At 44.0% G+C, this 21,643-nt stretch overlaps 1 protein-coding gene across 1 annotated transcript; it reads left to right on the forward strand.

The window, feature by feature from the left end:
- The first annotated feature begins 3,164 nt into the window (after window positions 1-3,164).
- On the forward strand, window positions 3,165-19,813 carry LOC138765177 (EF-hand and coiled-coil domain-containing protein 1-like). Its single transcript, XM_069942074.1, has 7 exons — window positions 3,165-4,272; window positions 7,073-7,242; window positions 8,456-8,573; window positions 10,936-11,095; window positions 16,028-16,186; window positions 18,239-18,308; window positions 18,403-19,813. The coding sequence occupies exons 1-7, from the start codon at window positions 3,278-3,280 to the stop codon at window positions 18,531-18,533; spliced, it is 1,803 nt and encodes a 600-aa protein (XP_069798175.1). The 5' UTR covers window positions 3,165-3,277; the 3' UTR covers window positions 18,534-19,813.
- Window positions 19,814-21,643: the final 1,830 nt, after the last annotated feature.

Raw genomic sequence — 21,643 nt, forward strand, 5'->3', positions numbered from 1 at the left:
ATACGATTTATATATGCGCCAAAATTCTTACTTGCTACAGCTGAACAGGTACTTGTAAAGAAACCCATAATAGAAATTTAATTTAATTAAATTAAAAAAGAGACGATAAATAAATATGATAGATATAAGTATTCACATTAATGCAAAAATAAAGTGATTTGCAATAGTGAACAGTCCTTTTGTGGGGTCAGAGCAGTCTATGATTAGTGAACCAAAAGGAAGTTCAAGTGTCTGATAACTGTTGGAAGTAAACTGTTTTCAGTTGTGACCATGGTCATAGGGGCATTACTCCTCGGGATGCCTAAATGAACCTGATCACCCAAAGGACCCACAGCATGGAACCAGGCCCTTCAGCCTAACTCATCAATGCCATCCAAAGTCTCTTCCGGAACTGCTCCCACTTGGCCCATGTCCCTTGTGATGGAATATTTGGGGATGTTTTTGGGAGATAAATTGGTAAAATTAGAGTAGGTTACATACATACACTTTAAAACAGATTTTATTTGAAATACTGAAGAATTCATATTCAATGACTTTATAGAAACTATGAAAATGCTATGCACACTTCACAAGTAGGTGCTAATTGAAATAATGTCATGAAATGAATAGGCCATTGTCTTGGGAGAGCCAGGTTTTCTGTGTTGGACTTTTTTTTGCAAGGCTTTTGACCTCTCTGCAAAGTCCTCACTCAGAGGTCATTGAGAGATTTGTTTCCTAAAACAGATGGACTAGAAGATTGACTCCTATTGTTTGCTGGAGAAGGAGGGGGTTTTGCAAGTGAGAGAGAGGACATATGGCTGGCAGTTTGAATCTCAGATGGAGAGAGAGACACACAGCCAAAACAAGCCAAGAGAAGCTGGTTGGAACTGAAACAGATGGCTGGAAATGCTATCTGTCTGATGTTTCTCTTGGAATAAGTGGAACAGAAAGGAACTCAGTGGTAGCCTGAAAGAAGGAGGTTATCAACTAGAGAACCCTGATGGGGCAAGTTTCATCAGCAAGACATTGAGGTGACTATTGGTTGTACCTCAGTTGTGGAAATTCTGGAACAACAAATCTCTCTCTGCAAACCTACAAGAACCTTCTTGAGCGATAAACATTTACCTTTCAAGCACCAAAGCCTGGTGAACTTTATACATGTGAAATTCTGTGCACAGTATAAGAATTGCCTTCAACCAGAGAAGGAAGAATTGAGAAGTGAGATTGAACTGTGAACTAAAGAACCTTTCTTAAATTTACACACACATTACATACACATGTACTTAGAATTAGAAGGGGGTTAAGTTGGGTTAGTTAAGTGAATAGTGATAAGTTAAAGTTTGATTCTGTTTTCATTTTTAAAGACAACTTTTCTTTAAGTAACTACTTGTCAAGGTGAATATTTATTGCTGCTGGGTCTTGGGGTCCTTTGGGCTCATAACACTCTGAGCCTGGAGAACAATGTCAGGCTGCAGTTCATAGATTTCAGCTTGGCATTTAATATGATCAATCCCCAGTGTCTGGTGAAGAAGCTACCCTTGCTGGGACTCAAAACCTTCTCTGTAACTGGATTCAGGACTTCTTAATGGGAAGACTGCAGTCCAGGTTGGTAGCAGAATATTGAGCAGTGTCATACTGAGCACTTGTGCACCACAGGGCAATGTGCTCAGCCCACTCCTGTTCACCCTACTGACCCACGATTGTATCACCAGATCCAGCTCCAACAGCATCATCAAGTTTGAAGTAGTGGTCAGAAACTGGAATAAGTCGCACTACAGAAAAGACAAACAACTCAAGACTCAACATGGACAAGATGAAGGAGATGATTATGGACTTCTGCAGGATTAAGAAGGACAACATTCCATGACATATCAATAATTCTGTAGTGGAGAGCACCAAGTTCCTTGAAATTCACTGAACTCGTGACCTTTCATGATCACACATCTCCTCTTGTCAGGAAGGCACAACAGCGACTCCACTTCCTGAGAAGACTGACGCGGGCAAGGCTACTAGCCACTATCATGTCAACTTTCTACAGGAGCTCTACCGAGAACGCTCTGGACAGCTGCATCACAGTGTGAAATGGTTGCTGAAGAGAAATGGATCGGAGGTCAATCCACAGGACCACAAGAGTGGTAGGGAGGATCACTGGAGCCTTGCTCATCCCCACACCCCCGCCCCATTGACAAGATCTACTGAGATTGTTGTCTGAAGAGGCTGTACACACACAGCATCTTTCAGCTGCTCCCATCAGGGAAGAGATACAGGAGGATGAGAGCCAGCACCTCCAGGCTGGCACCGAGACCTCTTTCCTGATGGCAGCAGTGAAAACAGAGCGTGAGCTGGTGGTGTGGATCCTTGACGATTGCTGCTGTGTTCCCTGCAGATGTTCTCAAAAGTGGGGATGGTTTTGCCTGTGATATCCTGGGCTGTGTCTACTATATTGTGTCGCAGGGGTTTACGCTCAGAGATATTGGCGGACCCATACCAGGCTGTGATGCAGCCGGTCAGCACACTTTCCACCACACATCTGTAGAAATTTGCCAGGGTTTCGGGTGCCAAACCTCCACAAACTCCTAAGGAAATCAGGATGCTGATGTGTTTTTTCATGACACCATTGGTGCATTGGGTTCTTATTTCACCCTTCATGATTTTATATCCTTTTCTGTTCCAGGGAGGAACCCCTCAACCCCAGCACTCAACCCCTCCATTTTCAGCAAAGCCTTTGGAAATCTTTTCTGCAAGTTGATCAGTCTGCTTCTTTGACAAAAGTAAAAATCATTATCAAACCATTTAAAGATTTAAGAAAGAGTTGAAAATATGGACAGGTTATGGTCTGGGCGCAGGTCTGTGGAACTGGATGAAATAGTTCACCACAGCCTGTTGCAATGTTCTATAGAAACAGGATTTTAAAAGGTTTACTCGTGAGTGGTAAATTGCAGGATTGAATGTTCTCGTGAGGACGTCGAGATTGCTGATCTGCGCGATTTTTGAAACACGGGGTAACGATTGGAGAGCACAAAGGGAACTGCAGCCACAAACTGGCCCCGTGCCAAGTCGAGCAGAGGAACCCGCCTCCTCCACCTTGCCTGGGGACTCGGCGAGTTCACGGGACGGGGCTTCTCCCGACCAGCGTTCACGCTGAACACAAAACCCGGGGGGGGGGGGGGGGGGGTGGAATGAAGCCAAGTTCACAGGTTTGCGCTTGGAAGAAACGCGCGCGTTTGTAACCCATCAGTCCGCGTTCGGCGGGGTTTGGGGAGGATTTGGACCCGGAGCACGTCGCGTCTCTCCGGCGATGCGGAGTTGCTCCGAACCGCTGGCTCGTCCGGTCCGCAGGGGCGCATGGATCGTCAGGGCTCTGTCCGATTATTTCGGCTCGGAGGGCGCTCAAGAGGACAACGAGATCGTGGTGTTGGCCACGGGGACCGACCAGTACCTGCAGGAGATTTTCCAACACCTGAGCTATGAGGGAGACGGCCTGGTCTCGGCCGAGGACTTCCGACGGCTGTGCTCCGTGCTGGACCTGGTGCAGGACGAGGAGGACGAGCCGCTGTTGGCCGCTCTGCCCGAGGCGGTCACCTTCCGCCAATTCCACGCTCGCCTCTGCGGTTCTGTGCACCAGCGAGCCGGCTGCAACCCGGGGAGGATGCCGGTGGGGAAGGAGACGGAGCACATCGAGAGGCAAATCCGTCTGAGATGTCCCAGGCGGAGGAGGAGGAAGGAATGCGTCTCCTTCGACCTCTCGATGGAGAGTCAGGCGCACGGGACGTCTTGCCCCTGCCCCCAGGGCGTCGGGAGACCCGGCTCCCTGGAACTGGAGAACGCCAGCCTACGGGAGCTGGTGGAAGATCTCCGGGGAGCTCTGCAGAGCAGCGATGCCCGCTGCCTGGCTCTGCAGGTCGCCCTCCAGAAGGTGGTCACCTGGCCGGGACAAGTGCCCCCGGGACGGGCGAAGCGGAGCGCGGGGCGGAGTGACCCTGGATTCGGGAGCGTGTGGAGGGAGCTGCAGCTGATCCGGGAGTCCAGGGATGGCCAGATCCGGGAAGCCATCCGCTTCAGTCAGCAGCTGGAGGGGGAGCTGATGCAGGCGCACCGTCTGCTGGACCAACGGGGTCGGCTGGTGGACGCCCTCCGAGCCCGCAGCGCCCAGCTCCGGGGGAAGGCGGAGCGAGCCAGCGCACAGCTCCGGGTGGCCGTGGGGCAGGTGAAGGAGCTGGAAGCCGGAGCCAAGCAGATTCCCAGGCTGCAGAACAGAATCCTGGAGCTGGAGCAAGAACTGGAGCGGACCAGGTCAGTGGGAGGGATGCCCCATCACACAGGGCAGAGAATCAGGCCGTTCGGCCCAACCTCGCTATCCTGGTCTATCTCATCTCGTCTTACGGTCGAGAAGCGGACGGGTTTCTTGCTGTGCACATTGTACATGTGCAGCGACGTCCCGACTTGCTGCAGCCAAGCAGGTACTTTGTAAAAGTTTTTAAAAAAGCAACTACTAAAAGCAACTTGACCCACAAAATGCTGGAGAAGCTCAGCGGGTCAGTGTCCTCTATCGAGCAAAGGTAAAGATACAGAGCCGACGTTTCGGGCTTGAGCCCTTCAAGGGATCAGAGACTGCCGGCATGCATGCTAAAAGCAACGACAGCCGCATGCTTAATTGAATGAATTGTGCCGTTCGGCCCATCGAGGCCATCCCAGCTCATCAACAACATCCCTGACCTGTTTCCTTGCAACTTGAAATGTCATTGCAAACCCAGGGGAGAGGTTTTGATGATTATATTGCCAGTGAAATTCTCGGTAAAAGTTTTTAATGTTCTACATAGTTTTGGACTTCGGCCCGCCAGCAGGAAGTTCCAACTTCGCTGCGGGAGTCCTGCTGCGGAGCAGTTTGATTGGCAGTGGTAAGGACCAATCGGAAATTCAGGACGATAGGAACGGTCTTCGGATTGGTTTATTGATTAGAGAGACCGTCCTCTCCTGGAGATTTGTGGTCAGCTTTCGTCAAGGGTATTATTCCTTCTGAAATGGGTAATCTTGGGTCATGGCTAAAATTCCCGGCTAATGTTTTAGTGGTGTTAAATCGAGCAATAAAATACATTTAAGAGGAGTGGCAGAATAGAATAAATTGTGATCACGATATAAAAACCACCTTGAAATTGGAAATGATTGAATAGAACTAGTGAAACAACTTTGATTCTCTCATGCACAGATGCACTAAATCGCAATCAATCTACATTGTGATTCATCTTTGAACAAAGCAGCTGATAAAACGATTTTGCATTTGACATCACCCCATAAACAGTTATCGTATGTATCTTTCAAGTGAGTGAAGTGGTTTCAACTTGGTTGTGTTTTCCAACAGTTTTTTTTGTGGCCATCGGCTGTCGACTAAAATCCTGCTTGTAACCCATAATTAGTGGGCAGAATTGATCTGTGAATGTTGGTATGATAAGGCAGCTGATGGAACAGATGGGTGGCTCACTTGACCAAATCCTGACTAATTAGTTTGAGTGATGTTCGAGGTCTAAAGTAGCCTTCTTTTAAACTGTAGCACCTGGGTAGCCTTCCTGGGACCCTGGTGTGATTACTGGGGCAATGGATCAGGTCAGCCAGTCCTACCACAGACACTCATGGTTGTGGATAATTAAAGAGCCAAGAGGAGGCTGTCGTACTAAAGATCTAGGCTCCAGCAACACCAACCTCTAACGAACCTGCTCCTGCATAGATGCACCACCTGACAGCATGCAAAATTATCCAGGGACATCTGTGCACCAAAATCAGGACAAATGTCATTGGCCTGCAGTTAATCAGCCTACTCTCAATCAGCAAAGTGATGGTATGTGTTGGCAACAGTGCTATTAAGCACTAATACATGCTTCTTGTTCCTAAGAGTCCTCTCTAATAGTTTGCCCACCACTGATAGAAGAATCGCAGGTCTATAATTCCCAGGATTCTTCTTCTTTTTAAACAAGGGGATCACATTTGCTATTCTCCAATCAATAGGTACCTTTCCTGTGGCCTGGGAGGTTATAAAAATCATCGTCATCGTCCCAATAATCTCTTCCCTTGCTTCCTGTAGTAATCTAGGGATATCTTGTCCTGTCCCGGGGACATCAAGCCTAATGTTTTTAAGAAGATCCAGAACTTTCTTTTTCTTAACTCAACATGCTCCAGTACATAAATTTGTTCTATACTGGCCTCCTATTGACCAAGGTACCACCATCTGGTGAACACTGAATCAAAGTATTGATTTAGGACCTCTTCTGCCTCCAGACACATGTTGCCTCCTGTACAGTGGCCTACAAGTAAAAGTGGAGTAACTTCCTTTACTCAGTTAATGGTGGATCTTTGGAATTCTCCAAAGGGCCAAGGTGTCTCCATCTCTGATTTCACTCAAAACTGAGATCACCAGGTACAAGAAGAATTAAGACACACGGGGAAAGGGCAGGAGAAAGGTGTTGAGGGAAATCAGACAGAAATTTCTTGAATAGAGGAACAGGGTCAAAGGGCCAAATGGGAAACTCCTCTCAGTTGCTTTGCAGGATATAATTCTGCCACTGCTTACAACCTATCGTATCTTTGGAGTGGCTGAGATTGGCTCTGAATGTGTTCCATTCAGTACAATGAAAAAGTTGCACAAAACATTGGAGAGTGTCTTTGGGGTGAATGCTAGAGTTGCAGCGTAATAATGAATAAAACAGACCCTTTGGCCCATTGTATCCATGCCAACCATCAAACTGATCCATACTCATCCCATGGATCATAATTATTTCCCGATGGAGAATTGACCACTCAACCAGTTGATTCGTACGAGCTGTGAGAGTACCTGCCTCCAGACAATGAAGTTCCAGACTGCAACCACCCTCAGGGTGAAGCATATCTTCCTCAGCTCACCTCAAAAAGCCTTACTCCTCCCCTTAACCTTGTGTCCTCTGGTCATAGAGATTTTTGCCAGGGGAAGGACCTATCTGCCCCTTGTTGACCTAAGTGATGTAATGAAAAAAAAACAATATTAAGCGAAGACCTCACATTTTCTATCCTCAAGCCAATATTGAGGAGACACAATACTGACAACATCCTTTCTCTTCTAACTCAGATTATCAGGAGGTGAAAGCAAAGCGGCTTTGGCTCTACAGAACCATTCACAGTTCAATCAGAAGCAGTCCACCTGGAATCCCTGCCAGCAGCAAGCATGGAGTTGTGACAAAGCAGAACTGGCCCAGGACACCAGGAGAGAGCAGATGAGGCTTTCTCCCTACAATGGAGGTAATTTCAGCATTGAGTAAGATTACCTACCTAAAAAACTAACCAAAAACAACATTAAGCAAATTTTTTGGTGCACAAAATGATTAAATTAATCACTCAAGCAGAGGCAACACATGTGGACCTTTGAATTGAATTTATGGCAAGTGAAAAGATCTGTCTCCTGGGACTATCAAAATTAGTCTTGACTCTTATTGACTTCTTCCCATGGGCAGTGAAAATGACGAACGACCAAAGGAACTGCTCACACTAGCCATCTGAGACATTCTTTTGTACAAAACAGTATCTATTTATTTATTTTGATAGATAAAATACTTTTCCTGCATATATATGTTTGTCTGTGCGTGTGTGTGTGTGTGCGCATGTTTTGCACACTGTTCCGTTGAGTTGTACTTGTACAATCAGATGAAAATAAGCTTGACTTGAGATCCATGAGAACATTACCAGGAATGGTAGGCTTGAATTATGAGCAGAGGTTGGATAGGTTAGGACTTTTGTCTCTGGAGTGTTTGAACCTAAGGGGGAACCTTCTAGAGGTTTGTAAAAACATGAGGAGCAAAGATAAGGTAAATAGTCAGAGCCTTTTTGGAAGGGCGAAGGAATGAAAAAGTAGAGGGAATAGATTTAAGGTGAAAATTAAAAGGGACCTGGGTGGACATATATGCAATGAGCTGCCCAAGGAAGTGGTGGAGGTGGGTACAATTACAATGTTCAAAAGACATTTAGTCAGGTTCATAGATAGGAAGGGTTATAGGGATGTGGACTGAATGCAGGCAAATGGGACTATTTAGTTGGCATAGACAAGTTGGGCTGAAAGCCCTGTTTCTAAGCTGTAGAACTCTATAACTTACCATGAAATGCTAATAACAGTTCAGTCTCAGCTTTAATGATAAATGGAGGCAGGTACAGTATATCAGGTCTTGCATTTCTGGCAGGACATGGTTCTACTGCTTGTCCAGCTACTCCTGTTTTGGACAATTGTTTACATGCGTGGCCAACATGAGATTTAATGTTCTCATTAGTGATTAGAGTCTTTCCTTCAAACAAAGTCTTCTCAGGGTCATGTAATATTTGGTCACAAATCTATATACAACAAATAATTTTTATTGTCAATGCTGATCATTATTAATGTTGACATTGCCGAAATAACTCCAGTATGGGTCTAAGTCAGATTGGACTCCAGAAAAGTATTCACACGCCCCAGCTCTTCCCACAGATGAAGGACGATTACTGAGGGCAGTGGAGGGTCATGTTGGTTCTGATGAAGAGGGAGGCTCAGAGGACCAGCCACATCAGATGCTGACTGTGAATGGAGAGGGCTGCAACGGTGGAACGTGAGTGAGATTCTCAACCCTAAAACTCCAAGTGCCCTGATTTTCCTTCTCTGTACTCCTTAAATGTGGACAACATAATTTGTGTTCTTGCTTTGACTTTGAATCCCTCCTCAGCTCCTTGATGTATCTTATCCAGTCCTTTGGAGAGTCAGATTGAAGTTCAAGGTTCAGTGAAAATTTCTGGCAGAGGAAAAAATCCTTGTGCTGGTTGACATCATAGAATCTTGTATGCCTGCGGTGATCAGAGGTTGCGATTGAGTTAAGTAAGTTTCTTCAGATAAAGATATTCCTTGAGGCTTGACACACCCAGAACATAATAGACTGTTGGGTGATCCTGCTGTATGTTAACTCCTACCCTAGTAAGGAATTTAATGGTTGATTGTCACATGTACCAATGCTCTGAGCGGCGTGCCTCAAGGATCGGTGCTAGGTCCCATGTTGTTCATAATTTATATTAATGATTTGGATGATGGGGTGGTTAACTGGTAAGTAAATAAGCAGATGATACGAAAATAGGGGAGTTTTCAGGGATTACAGAGGGATTTGGTTTGTCTGGAAAATTGGGCTGAAAGATGGCAGAAGGAATTTAATGTAGAGAAGTGTGAGGTGCTTCATTTCAGAAAAAAAATAATCAGAATCGGACATATGTAGTAAAGGGGAGAACATTGGGGAATGCACAAGAACAAAGAGATCTTGGAGTTATGGTGCAGGGTTCCTTGAAGGTGGATTCCCATGTTGACAAGATGGTTAAGAAGGCATTTGGTATGCTAGCCTTCATAAATCATAGCATAGAGTATAGGAGCTGGGAAGTGTTGGTGAGGCCATGTTTGGAATATTGTGTTCAGTTCTGGTCTCCAAATTATAGGAAGGATATAGATAAGGTGGAGAGGGTGCAGAGAAGATTTACCAGGATGTTGCCTGGCTTAAATTACCTAGAGAATAGAGAAAGATTGAAAAGGTTAGGACTTTATTCATTGAAACGTAGATGGTTGAGAAGGGATTTGATAAAGGTGTTTAAGATTATGAAGGGAAATAGATAGACTAGATGCAAGTAGACTCTTCCCCTTGAGAGCAGGGGAGGTTGAAACAAGAGGACACAAGTTGAGGGTAAGGGTGCAAAATTTTAGGAGAAATATTAGAGGATGGTTCTTCACTCAATGGTGGCTGAATGGAATAATCTTCCAGAGGAAATAGTTGAGGCTGAGTCAATTCTTTTATTTAAGAGGAGGCTGGATATATACATGGATAGGAGGGGGTTGGAGGGTTATGGGCGGAGAATAGGTGGGGGGATCTAGTGGAGTTGTTTGAGCGAATCGGCATGGACTTGAAGGGCTGAAATGACTTGTTTCCATGCCATAAATTGTTATATGGTTATAAAAAGCTCTGTTTTGCATGCTATCTAGGCAATTCAATGCACATAGCAGGTGGTACAAAATGAAAATAAACGAACAAATGAACTACAATAAGTAAGTCAAATAGGGTAGGAAAATGGAGAAAGGATGTTAGAAATATTGCAAATGTGAATGCATCCCCTGGTCTCCTGAAGATATTTTACTCACAAAATGCATCTCCTGTTAAGAGGATATGTTGTACATCACTCAGAACCATTGCTGCAGGATAATGTGTCAGATATGTCATACAGCACCACACCACTCCATTCAGTGACTCTCTTAAATTCTTGTGCATCCCAGAGTCACTGCAGGCACCCAAGCTTCAGAAGCATCCTTACTTTGTTGAAAAACACTGTTAGTCAAGTCAATTCACTGTTTACAATGCTAATTAATTCCTTGGGCATCTTTTCCAATTCTGTCACTCACAACACAATTGCGAGACAGGATCATTAAATCCAAAGAAACTCTCTTGACTCATGAGGTAAGTACCTCGGACTTATAGTCAGCAGATTATCAATATACACAATAAAAATGAGTCTTCTCAGTGTATTTGTCGACCCCAATGAAATGCTGGCAGGAGACCAAGAAGGAATAAAATCCTTCAGTGATTAGGTGAACATTAAAGACCCCACAGCATTTTTCAAAGCGCTGAAATGTTTTCCTTGGTCTCCGCGTAACGTTACTTAATCAAAATCATAGGATCATGCTGTGTGTTGCGCCACCTTGTTATTATAGCGTAACATTTCAATAAGGCTGAGCTTTGAGTCATCGTCATGTCATGAGGATGTCAAAGAAATATAAATAGATTCCCTATTTAAGCCTAATCTTCACTTTGTTTTCAAGTATTTGTGAAATATCATCGTTAAACCCTGACTACCTTCCCAAACGCAAGCTGTGTGGGAACCAGGCAGATTCTGCAGGATTGGCTTCTTTACTCAGGATTAACGATATGTTCATCTCACTTTCAATAGGAGTCCCAGCAGCACGTTGCGGAGGTTGCTCTCTGATAACTGCAGCTGTCGTCACAAAGGGAGCGGTGCCATGGTGTCCAGTGTGAGAGAAAAGGAACTCACAGCACAACTAAAGAACAAGGAGAAGGAAGTGGCAGAGTTCCAGGTTGAGGTAGAACAGGTATGATCATTGTTCAAGGAATCCTGATAGAGAAGAGACCATTGCTGATCAATCAAATGGACTCAAGTTTTCCTTCTCTTTCATCTGCACATGAACAAAGTTATTGTCCACCAAACTTAATTTTGAATTATTACTAACCTCTTCCCAAATACTTATCAAATGAGACAAAACCAGTGATTTACAACTATTGATAGATTTACTCATCCACTTGTAGATAAAATGATCTCTTCTTACCCCTCCAATTCGCATCAATTCATGTTGTCCACCAAACTTAAGAAAGTGGCAGGAGTAAGAAATTCAGCCTCTTGCTTGCTCTGTCATTCAATGTGATCTTAGTTGATCTATACCAGGCCTCATTTCCTCTCAGTGCCAGTTTCCTGTGACCTTCAAATCCAGAATAATTCAAGAATGTATCCACTTCTTGAAATAACATCCCTCCCCCAATATTTATGCTCCTCAACTCTGAGGTAGAAACTTTACAATTCATTGCTCACTGTGAGATGAAGTTCAAGGCACCTCATTTCTCAACGACTGTCCCTATTCTTGTAATTGTGTTCCCTTTCTCACGGTTATCCCACAAGTGGAAACATTTACCTTACCCTGCATCCCAAGGATTTAAAAGGGATCATTTCAAGGACTGCATTGATACTCAGGAAACATTAGAAAATAATTTTTCCTAAAGCCAAGTTGTTTCAATACACCTGACGGAAGAATGTTAGTTGAAAAAGTCGAAGCATTTTCAGTAATTTGGAGTAATTCTTTCTTAAATTTCAGTTTGAGAGTAGATTACACAGTAGGGTGGTCACAAATAAGATTATAAAGAGATATCCATGCCAGCAAAATTGCCTATCTGAGACAGTCCCATTTGCCTCTACTCAGCCCATATTCCTGTAAAACAATTCCATTCTGTGCCCCTATCTAATGTCATAAAGAATTCCATTAAAGTTTCATCTGGTAATGTTTTATCTGGGATGGTGCTGGGCAAGGACATAAAGGCATTTATTCATAATGTTTTGTTCAATAGTAATTTCAACAATTAATGACAGACTCAGAGCAATGGGCATTATCCGAAAAGCAAAGTAAGTGAATAACGAAGACCAGAAAATCACAAGCCCTGAGTGGATTGAAACACGAATGGAGTTTGTTCTGAGGCAATTGGGCTCACGTACTGCAAGATGCAAGATTCCTTCATTGTCATGTAATAAAAACAGTGCAGAAGGTTTGTTGAGAATCGAGCTGCTAGGGATCATTGTTTGGACTGGGGTAGGCTTCTTGTGGCAAGGATTCAGTACTGATTCAGTAGAGATTTGCTGCTCTAACAGCAGACAAGCAAATGGAGCACCACAGGGCTGGAGAATCCACGGATATATAGTTTGCATAATACTAATCTCGCCATCACTGTGCCACTGAAATTCCAGGCATTTACAGTAAATCTCTGTATGGTGGGCTGTGGTGCAGCAAACAAACACAAAACTCGAGGAGATTGTACTAATCAGCTTAAAGGTGACCCATGGTCTGTGTAACCTCTACTTCCATGTGCCTGACTGATTTTGGAAAGGGCCACTCGAGTCTTAACACAGGCTAATGATTGACAGCTGGCAGGTGGGGCCATTCTCCCAGGTTGCCTACCTGCAGATACAGTGGTTGCCCCCTGCAGTAGGCTGGTAGGAGTACAGCTATAGTAGTGGTTGTATCACCTTACTATGATACAATCTGGCATCCAGGTTTTCAATAGGCCAACATCTGATTTACTCATTAGTCCAGAATGTCAGTCAGGATCCAGAGTGCAGTGGTGAGAGTCATGAAGTCACACCAGCCAAAGAGCAATACAGCAGGGAACAGGGCATTGGCTGAGCTGAAGAGTTGACAAGACCTGGGGCAAGATGCCAGGCTGGATATAATTACAAGTAGGATACTTCAGATTCTTGTGTCTTGCAAGCTGAAGGGTTCTAGTCCATTAAACCTGCCATCTTAATTGTCCACACTTCTGCACTGGGCCATTTAGGATTCGGATTCTGCTGACAATCAAGAATCTGTATTGTGATTAGAATATAAATCAGTCAATGTGATTATTGATTTTTTTTTAATGTGATGAAGTCTATGGTCATGACCTCAATTTATCTCTCTGTCATTGTAAGGATTGATTCAGGACTCACCTTTGAGACCACCCTGAACTGCTCTCTTATCCCCCCTCCCACAAGCTGCCTCTCTAATTTTCCACAAGCCTCTTCTTCTCTATCCCCTTAATTTCTCTCTCAATCCCAGTATCCCTATCACTCTCCCTCCTCTCAGATAAAAAATCAAGCATGTGGGTAGCAGATCAACATTCAAGTCCCGCACCATTGAACTGAGGACAAAATTCTGGGCCACAGAACATTACAACACAGAACCAGGCCCTTTGTCCCTTCTAGTCTGTGCCAAAGAAATCATTTGAAGAAATGTCACAGGGTCAGAGGTTGCACTGGTTGGATGGTGGTAATATCTTGGGTCAACCCAAAAAGTTCAGCATTAATGCTTTGATATATTTCTCCCTGGAATCCTGTCCAATATTTAGTTCATCACCTGTCCCATCGATGCAGACCATGGCATAATTTGCACACTGCTTTTTGTAAGACTGATCCAGGCAAATCTTTTCCGTCATAATCACAGTTACACTGTTTTGGCTGTCAGTGCTTTATGATCTGGTGAAAAATGCTACATAAATGCAATTTTTTTTCCCTAGTGCCCATTCTCTGAACCCACCCTCAAAGCTTGTTTGAGCATAATTGCATTTTAGCACTGATTGCCCAGTTTTTTTTTTGGAAGGTATATTCCAAATGATGTCTCTCTCCTCTTTAACCTCAGTCTCATTCTTATGTTTAAATCCTTCATAATCCTGCCTTTTACTGACCCCTCCTCATGTCTCACCTGCTCCGTACGCCCATAAATGGCCATGATTTCATTGTCCAAGGCCTCAAGCTATGGAATTCCATCTATAAATCACTGCACCCCCTTCCCTTATTATACAACCCAAGTCATTTGGCAATCATCCCACTCCCAGCACTAGTCTGACAATTGCTTTAATATTACCTATAAGCTATTACACTATTGTGATGTTTAAGAAAGAATTTGGGCAGACACATGCATAGGATGGTTTTAGAGAGAGATGGGCCAAACACTTGCAGGTGGGATTAATGTGGGTAGGACATTTTTGGTCAACGTGAGCAAGTTGAACCAAAGGGCCTATTTGATATTGTCTTGCTTGAACAGGATTCAACACATCTCGCTGCGGTGCATGGTTTTGCATGCCTGATTTCCTCTCTTTATTTGCTCAATTCATGTCAACAGCATTAGCTAGTAATTTTGTTAAATTCTGAATTAAATCTCAGGCTTTGAAATGTTCGCATTTATATTATCCCCTTGCCATAAAGCGCAGATGTCCTATGCTCTGAGGAGTATTGTATCCGAGAGGCTGCTAGCTGTGGTTTGGAAGTCTGCCTGCCACAAGAACACAAGAGAGGAGGAGTAGGTTGCCTGGGCCTTCAAACCTTGAATCTGATCATGGCAGATCTACCCCATAGCCCTCAATTCCTCCATTTTTCAAAATCTCCAATGATCTCGGCTCCCCAGCCTTCTGGTTCAGAGGGGCATGTGTGCTCAGATTCCTGAAAACACCAAATCCTGCAGTGCTGGAAACTGGAACAGACAAACCAAGCTGCTGGAGAAATCAGTGGGTCAGTCAACATTTCAGGTGAAGGTGAAGGGTCTCAATCCGCAGCGCGTAATTTGTATGGCATTCCTGAACTTAGCTCCTGGAAGACAATATAGCAAAGATAAAGATACGTAACTAAAGTTTGTGCTTGAGCCCTTCATTGAGGTATGAGCAAAATGTAAGCAGACACCCGAACAAAATGGGGGGGGGGGGAGGAGGGGGGGATTGCTGGGAAGGATGAGAGAGGAGCACAGGCCCAAAGGGAGGAGGTAATAGGTGGATAAGGGAGAGAGGGCACATCAGGAAGCAGGGGGAGGAGGGATGGTTCTGTGAATGGAGAGGGAAGGGTGTGGAGAGCTGGAGGAAAGAAGTCAGAGGGATGGCGAAGAAAGGAGAACGGGGAGTGGGCAAGCAGAAACCAGAGAAGTTGGTGTTAATGCCATCCAGACAGAATATTAAGTGTTGCCCCTCAATTTACAGGTGGCATTGGGTTGACAAGTCAAGGCCATGGACAGACATATCAGTGCGGGAATGGGGCACTCTCCAACTGGATGGCATTAACATCAACTTCGGTTTCTGCAAGCCCATTGCCTGAACTCCCTCCCTTCCACATCCCTCTGTCTTTCCTCCAGATCTCCACCCCCATCCCTCTCCATTCATAGATCCATCCCCTCCCCTCCTGTTTGCTGCTGTGCCCTCCCTCCCATATCCACCTATTGCCTCCTGCCTGTGGGACTGTGCTCTTCCCCCTGCCCCTCCTCCCATATTTTGTTCAGACCTTAATGAAGGGCTCAGGCCCGAAACGTTGGCTATGTACCTTTATCTTTTCTATATAAAGTGCACTGCTCAACCTAGCAGATAATACCTTGCAATCAAGTAATGATTCCAAAGAAATCTGAATTAATCTAAAATGCTGTTGACTTTTCCCTGTCTAACTATTTCACAACCCCATCATCAAGTATGTCGCTACTAAAGAAAATGCAACCCATTTGTCTTAAAAATAGGAGGTTAACCAAAGAAGCACTGTGCACAAAGTACTTCAGGAGATCCTTGGTGTATCTCTACACTAATCGCATTGCCTCATTGGGCCCCACATCCGATAGATTACAGCATATATTGTACAGATTTTCTTTGTTTGCTTCTTTCTATAAATTCCAGCAGCAAGTCCCTGCTTCTGCAGTCTCTGTGGGGAACTTCGGGTGGCTCTGGTCCTGGTCTGATCTGCACGCCTTCTTTTGCAGTTGGCCTGTTCCATGACCAAGGAGCTTCAGCTGAAAGGGGAGGAGGTGGAGATGCTGCGGATGGAAGTGCAGATGGTTGAAGCCGATCGTGTGAGACTCTCGCTGGTGGAGGACAAGCTGACTGATGTCCTACAGCTTTTGCAACAGCTGCGATTGTTGGTAATTATCTCTGACCTTCCAAGAATATCTCCTGTTAACTTGATCTAATGCACGTCTGTCAGATTAGATTAACTCCTTTGTGGTGGGGGTGGGGGGGGGGGAGGTTCGTCTGCTGAGGGACATTTCAGCTCATTTGTGCCAGCAGATTGTGTGTCTAACCTTTGTTGTAATATAAGATCATGCTCATCTCTGTCTGACTAGTAATTCTGTTTTGAACCTAATACCAGTTCAATTACTTTGCATTATTATTAATTACACATCCTTAAAAGAGGAGTCTGTAAGATGGGGGAAGAGAATGGATTACGAAGTGTGTGTGCATCTCCCATGATTGTGAATGGAAGTGGACCCAATGAATAAGCTGGCTCATATTTTTCAGCCTACAACACTGACCCAGTCACAATCGAGGATCAGGACTTGAGAGCCATAAGCATACAAACAGGCCCATGACCCTAAATTCTCCATGCTGGTCAAGTTGTCCATCTGAGCTAGTACCACTTGCACATATTTGGGCCATATCCCTCTCGCCCTTTTCTGTCCGTTAACCTGTCCAAGTAGTTAAACATTCATTCAAAGTTCAGATTTATTGTCAGAGTACATGACATCACAAATAACCCATAGATTCTTTCTCCTAATGAGCAGAATTTCTACTTACTATTATTGTAACCTTCTCTAAGGCTTCTTTTTATCAGATCTTTCTTCATATGCACCATTCTCTGTATAAGTAGGGTGCCTCTCTGGTCCCTTTTAAATTTAGACATGACCCCCTCAACTTAAACCTATGCCTTCTAGTTTTGGACTCCCCTAATCTGCGAACTTTTACCTTATCTTACCCCCTTGTGATTTTATATTCTAAGAGTGGTCTCACCAACTCCTGTACTCAATGTTCCGAACAATGAAGGCAACCTTTGCCGAGTACCTTCTTCACCGCCCGGCCTAATTATGTCGACTCTGTTGACATGCTGGATGGATGCAGTTAGGCTTTTGGTTTGAGTTCATTGCATACTCATTCATACAATAGAATGCCAAGTTTGATCAGTATAGGTGTTAGTAGGGGTCTGCTGCTTATAAACCCCTCCAATGGAAGATACTTAACAATTTCAGAGATCATATAAAGCTGGAAGCTTTTGTGTTTGCCTTTCTGTTGCATTCATCTCAAGACCACACCCATTCACCCTCTTCATATGCAAGGTCCCATTTAGGTCTTGCCATAACTTTGTTGTTGCTGGCAACTCAATGAGGAGCAGATAAAAGTGGGTAATACATTTCCTGTTGGCCACACTAGTTTCAAGATTCAAATTATCATCATCTAATAAAGATAGTGAAGTATTACACGGAATTTGTTTTCATCTTCAGTTAAGGCAGACATATTCGCCGCCGGCAGACATATTCGCCGCCGGCAGACATATTCGCCGCCGGCAGACATATTCGCCGCCGGCAGACATATTCGCCGCCGGCAGACATATTCGCCGCCGGCAGACATATTCGCCGCCGGCAGACATATTCGCCGCCGGCAGACATATTCGCCGCCGGCAGACATATTCGCCGCCGGCAGACATATTCGCCGCCGGCAGACATATTCGCCGCCGGCAGACATATTCGCCGCCGGCAGACATATTCGCCGCCGGCAGACATTGCCTGAAGCTCCTCTTACGGTCAGAGAAAGAGAAGCAAAAGAGAGTTTTACAGTCTGTCACCTGAAATTAAATTAATTTTAAAAAATGTAGACATACAGCACCATAACAGGCGCTTTCGGCCTACAAATCCATGCTGCTCAATTACACCCAGTTGACCTGCAACCTTTTTGAATGGTGGGACGGAACCGGAGCATCCGGAGGAAACCCACACAGTCACGGAGAACGTACAAACTTCTTGCAGTCAGTGCGGGATTTGAACCCTGGTCCTGATTGCTGTTCTAACGTTGTACTATAACCACAACGCTTATCGTACTGCCGTAGTATGGTGAAGTACCTTGATTTCTTTCTGCTCCAACCCTAATCTTTCTCATTGATATTTTACATTTCAACTCATGGGTTATCTTTATTTTCCTCACAGAATGTATCCAGACGAGCTTTGGGGAAAATCTTATTGAACACTTTGGATGCCTGTCATGGTGTTGAAGATGGTGAGGAGGTCACAACAGCGAGTCATTTCTCAATAGAGAAATTGCTGATTTATTTTCTGTTGTAGTTAAACATCCTTTACTTTCTGCTTTACAGAAACAATGGGTTCCTTGGACACGCTGAATGTTCTCCACAAAGAGTTGGCGTCATGTGAATTACTGGACAAAAGTTCATCTCAAAGTGAGAGACAACAGGTTGTGAAAAACTCCCTTGTGATAACATGTTAGATCATGGATGAGGATGGACCTTCAACCTTTTAATTCTTGTACAAATGTCCTCGACATTAATAGCCAGGAACTGGTGAAGATGTAAGCAGTCAAAAGGTTAACTATTGGACATCAGGAGCTTGTACCTTACTGGAATGCCATCTATAACCAGAGGTAATGTCCATTCTATGTTACCATGGGCACTGCCCAATGCATTTAGCTCCCTGGGGATGAGTGTGCAAAGCCTTTCCCCATCCTGGACAAAACTAAAGGCCACCTAATGAAGAAGGAAAGGACTTTTGAATTCTTGGGACATCCAAGAGAACTTTGTGGCTAATGGTGACTGTTGGACCTGAAATGTTTAGAAATGAGATAATAATATTCTGCACAGAAAAATGTTAGAGTTACCAATTAACCTTTTTTTAAATTATGGTGATTAAGGAGTGAAGGTAAACTAAGGGATTCAAGGTTCACTGGCTTCTGCCTCTTGTCCACCTAACCAGATTGATTCTGTTTTCATTTACTGCTTTATTCTAAAGGTGAAACCTCTGACAGTTCAATGTTCTTAACCATTGTGAATTAACTGAAGTATCGGTATTGATTACAATATCAAATCTTGGTTTTGACCACATCAATTAGACCATAAGATATAGGAGCAGAAGTAGGCCATTCTTCTCATCGAGTCCATTCCACCTTTCCATCATAAGCTGATCCACTCCCTTGCCCCACTCCCTTGCCTCCTCCCCATAACCTTTGATATCCTGAATATTCAGATGGCTATCAGTCTCTTCCTTAAATTCACCCATGGCAGCAAATTCCAGAGGATCATACCTCTTTAGCTAAAGAAATCCCTTCGCATCTCTGTTTTTAATGGGCGTCCTTCAATCTGAAGTTGTGCCCTTTTGTCCTTGACGCCCCTAAGATGGGAAAAAAAAACATTAATGTTCTCCATTTGGTGCCTTAGGAAATGCATTAAAAGTGAATTGCTATCTATATCTAGTCATACACACAAAATATCTCCCTGCTATATTTCTGGCCTTGTGTTTTACATGACAGATTTAATTTCTGCAGATGAATCTACATTTTCAATATCTGTTTTTCTATATGTCCACGGTACTGATTCACAATCTAATATTGTTAAACAATGCACAAAAAATCTCGATTCCTCAAAAACTCAATTGCACTGGTGGGGAAGCCCAATATTTATTACTGATGCCATTCTGGAATATGATGCATGTTCTTTTGATCAAAGGATTGGTTTACACAACAAAGAATAAAAGATGAAGAAAAATGCGCAAGAATGTGTTACTTTTGATCACTGGTGCCCAATGCTTTCAATGGATATTTGATCCCATGGACAAGGCTGTGAAGTGTAACTGGGCCTAGGAAGAGTGAACCCACACCAAAGTTAATTGAGGGGGAACCGATGGCTTTCTGTCTTGCTTATAGTTTTTTCCTTCATGAATCCTCAGCCCAGTACCTACCTCTCAGCTGTCATTTCGAGTTACAATAAGCAGAAACCACATGGTGGCGAATCGTGGGGTTCACCTCTGGGGCCAAAGGGTGGGGAAGTAACTTGGGCAATGTTGAAAATATTGAATTGGAGCCAGAGGAAGAAAGGGCTGGCAGAACTGGATGGACTGCATGGCCACACCTCTGGGATGATATTGAATGCAAATTAATTGCCTGAATGATGTGACTCTATTTCCTCACATGAAAGGTCCATTCCAGCACAGACTGGTTGGGCCAAATGGCCTCTTCTTGTACTATAGCTTCACTGCATTTATTTTATTCTGGCTTTCACTGTAAAATTGGTGGGAGGATTCAGAGTCTGTTAAGACATGAGGTTCGGTCTTGATAAAGTCCCAACCTGAAACGCAAATGACCGTTTCTGTCCATGGATGCTGTCTGACCCATTGAGTCCCATCAGCTTCTCTTGGCTGAGGCCCTGCAATGTTCCTACTCACCTTTCCACTCTCCTAGTGGCTCAGTGAATTGCACCAAGACAACTTTGAGTGTCACAATCAATGAAACATTTGGAGGTGGATATAAGACTATCCACAGTATCAACCAGAATCCGACTGGGATAGAAATGAGGGATGAATTCTCAGCCTTCCGACCCAGAAGCTTACATTCTGCTACTAAACCAAAGGTTCATTCATGTGCCTCTGCAGTGGTTGAGTTCCAGTCAGGAGGTTAATTATGAATTATTGGTTAATAATTGATAATTATGATTCTCCAGTTATCCCTGTTAGAGCAGAAAGGACCACGGAGATTAGTGTTTCAGAAACATATCGGCTAAAATAGGAGCCACAAACACACAGAGCCCAGTCTACAAGGCAAGCTCACAGCTGGTTTAAAATTGGACATCACACTACGAAGATCAGTGGTTCTCAACCTTTTTTCTTTCCACTCACATACCACCTTAAGTAATCCCCTACTAACCACACTGCACCTATGACATAGGATTTGAGCTGAAATTAAATGGCTCATTTTGAAAGAATAGACTTTTGATGGAGAATACCAGCAGAAATCTGCAGCAGAGGGGATTTGGGAGTCCATGTCCTGAGAAAGCTTACACAGAGTGATGCATTGTTAGTCCCTATTTCAAGGGGAATGGAAGATGAGGGGAAATCTTACTGCAATGTGCAAGTTACAAGTGAGATCAATGTCTACAACTGCATTCAGTTTTCAGCCCCCATTCTAAGGACAGCTATAATGTTATGGGAATGTTCACAAGGATGATCCCAGATATGAACAGATTGTCCTGTGAGGAATACAATAAATAGGGGTTAGAACTCATTGAATAGAGAAAAAAATTAAGGGACCTGCTCACATAAAATTCAAACATATGTGATTCTTTGGGGCTAAATAGGGTCAATTATGTATCATCTCAAAGGAGAATCCAGGACTAAAGACCATGGTCTCAGAATGAGCTTAAGTTCAAGTTTGTCATGTTGCTGAGCTGCCGTGAGAAAGATGGTTTAGCGTGCAATTCAGCAAGTCAGCCCGTATACACAGCAATAAAAACAAGAGAGTACAGATTGACAGAGAAAGATCATTTAGAACAGAGCAAAGGCAACGTGTTTTACAAGCGTGGAGTTATTCAGGCTTCTGTTAATGGCAGGAAA

The sequence above is a fragment of the Narcine bancroftii genome, chromosome 5, assembly GCF_036971445.1.
Source record: "Narcine bancroftii isolate sNarBan1 chromosome 5, sNarBan1.hap1, whole genome shotgun sequence".
In the NCBI taxonomy this organism is placed as follows: Eukaryota; Metazoa; Chordata; class Chondrichthyes; order Torpediniformes; family Narcinidae; genus Narcine; species Narcine bancroftii.

Excerpts from the sequence above, each read along its gene's own strand:
- LOC138765177 (XM_069942074.1), top strand. The coding sequence starts at position 3,278 with ATGCGGAGTTGCTCCGAACCGCTGGCTCGTCCGGTCCGCAGGGGCGCA. Across the intron at positions 8,574-10,935 it reads GAGGGCTGCAACGGTGGAAC|GAGTCCCAGCAGCACGTTGC; the intron begins GTGAGTGAGATT and ends CACTTTCAATAG. Across the intron at positions 11,096-16,027 it reads TCCAGGTTGAGGTAGAACAG|TTGGCCTGTTCCATGACCAA; the intron begins GTATGATCATTG and ends CTTCTTTTGCAG.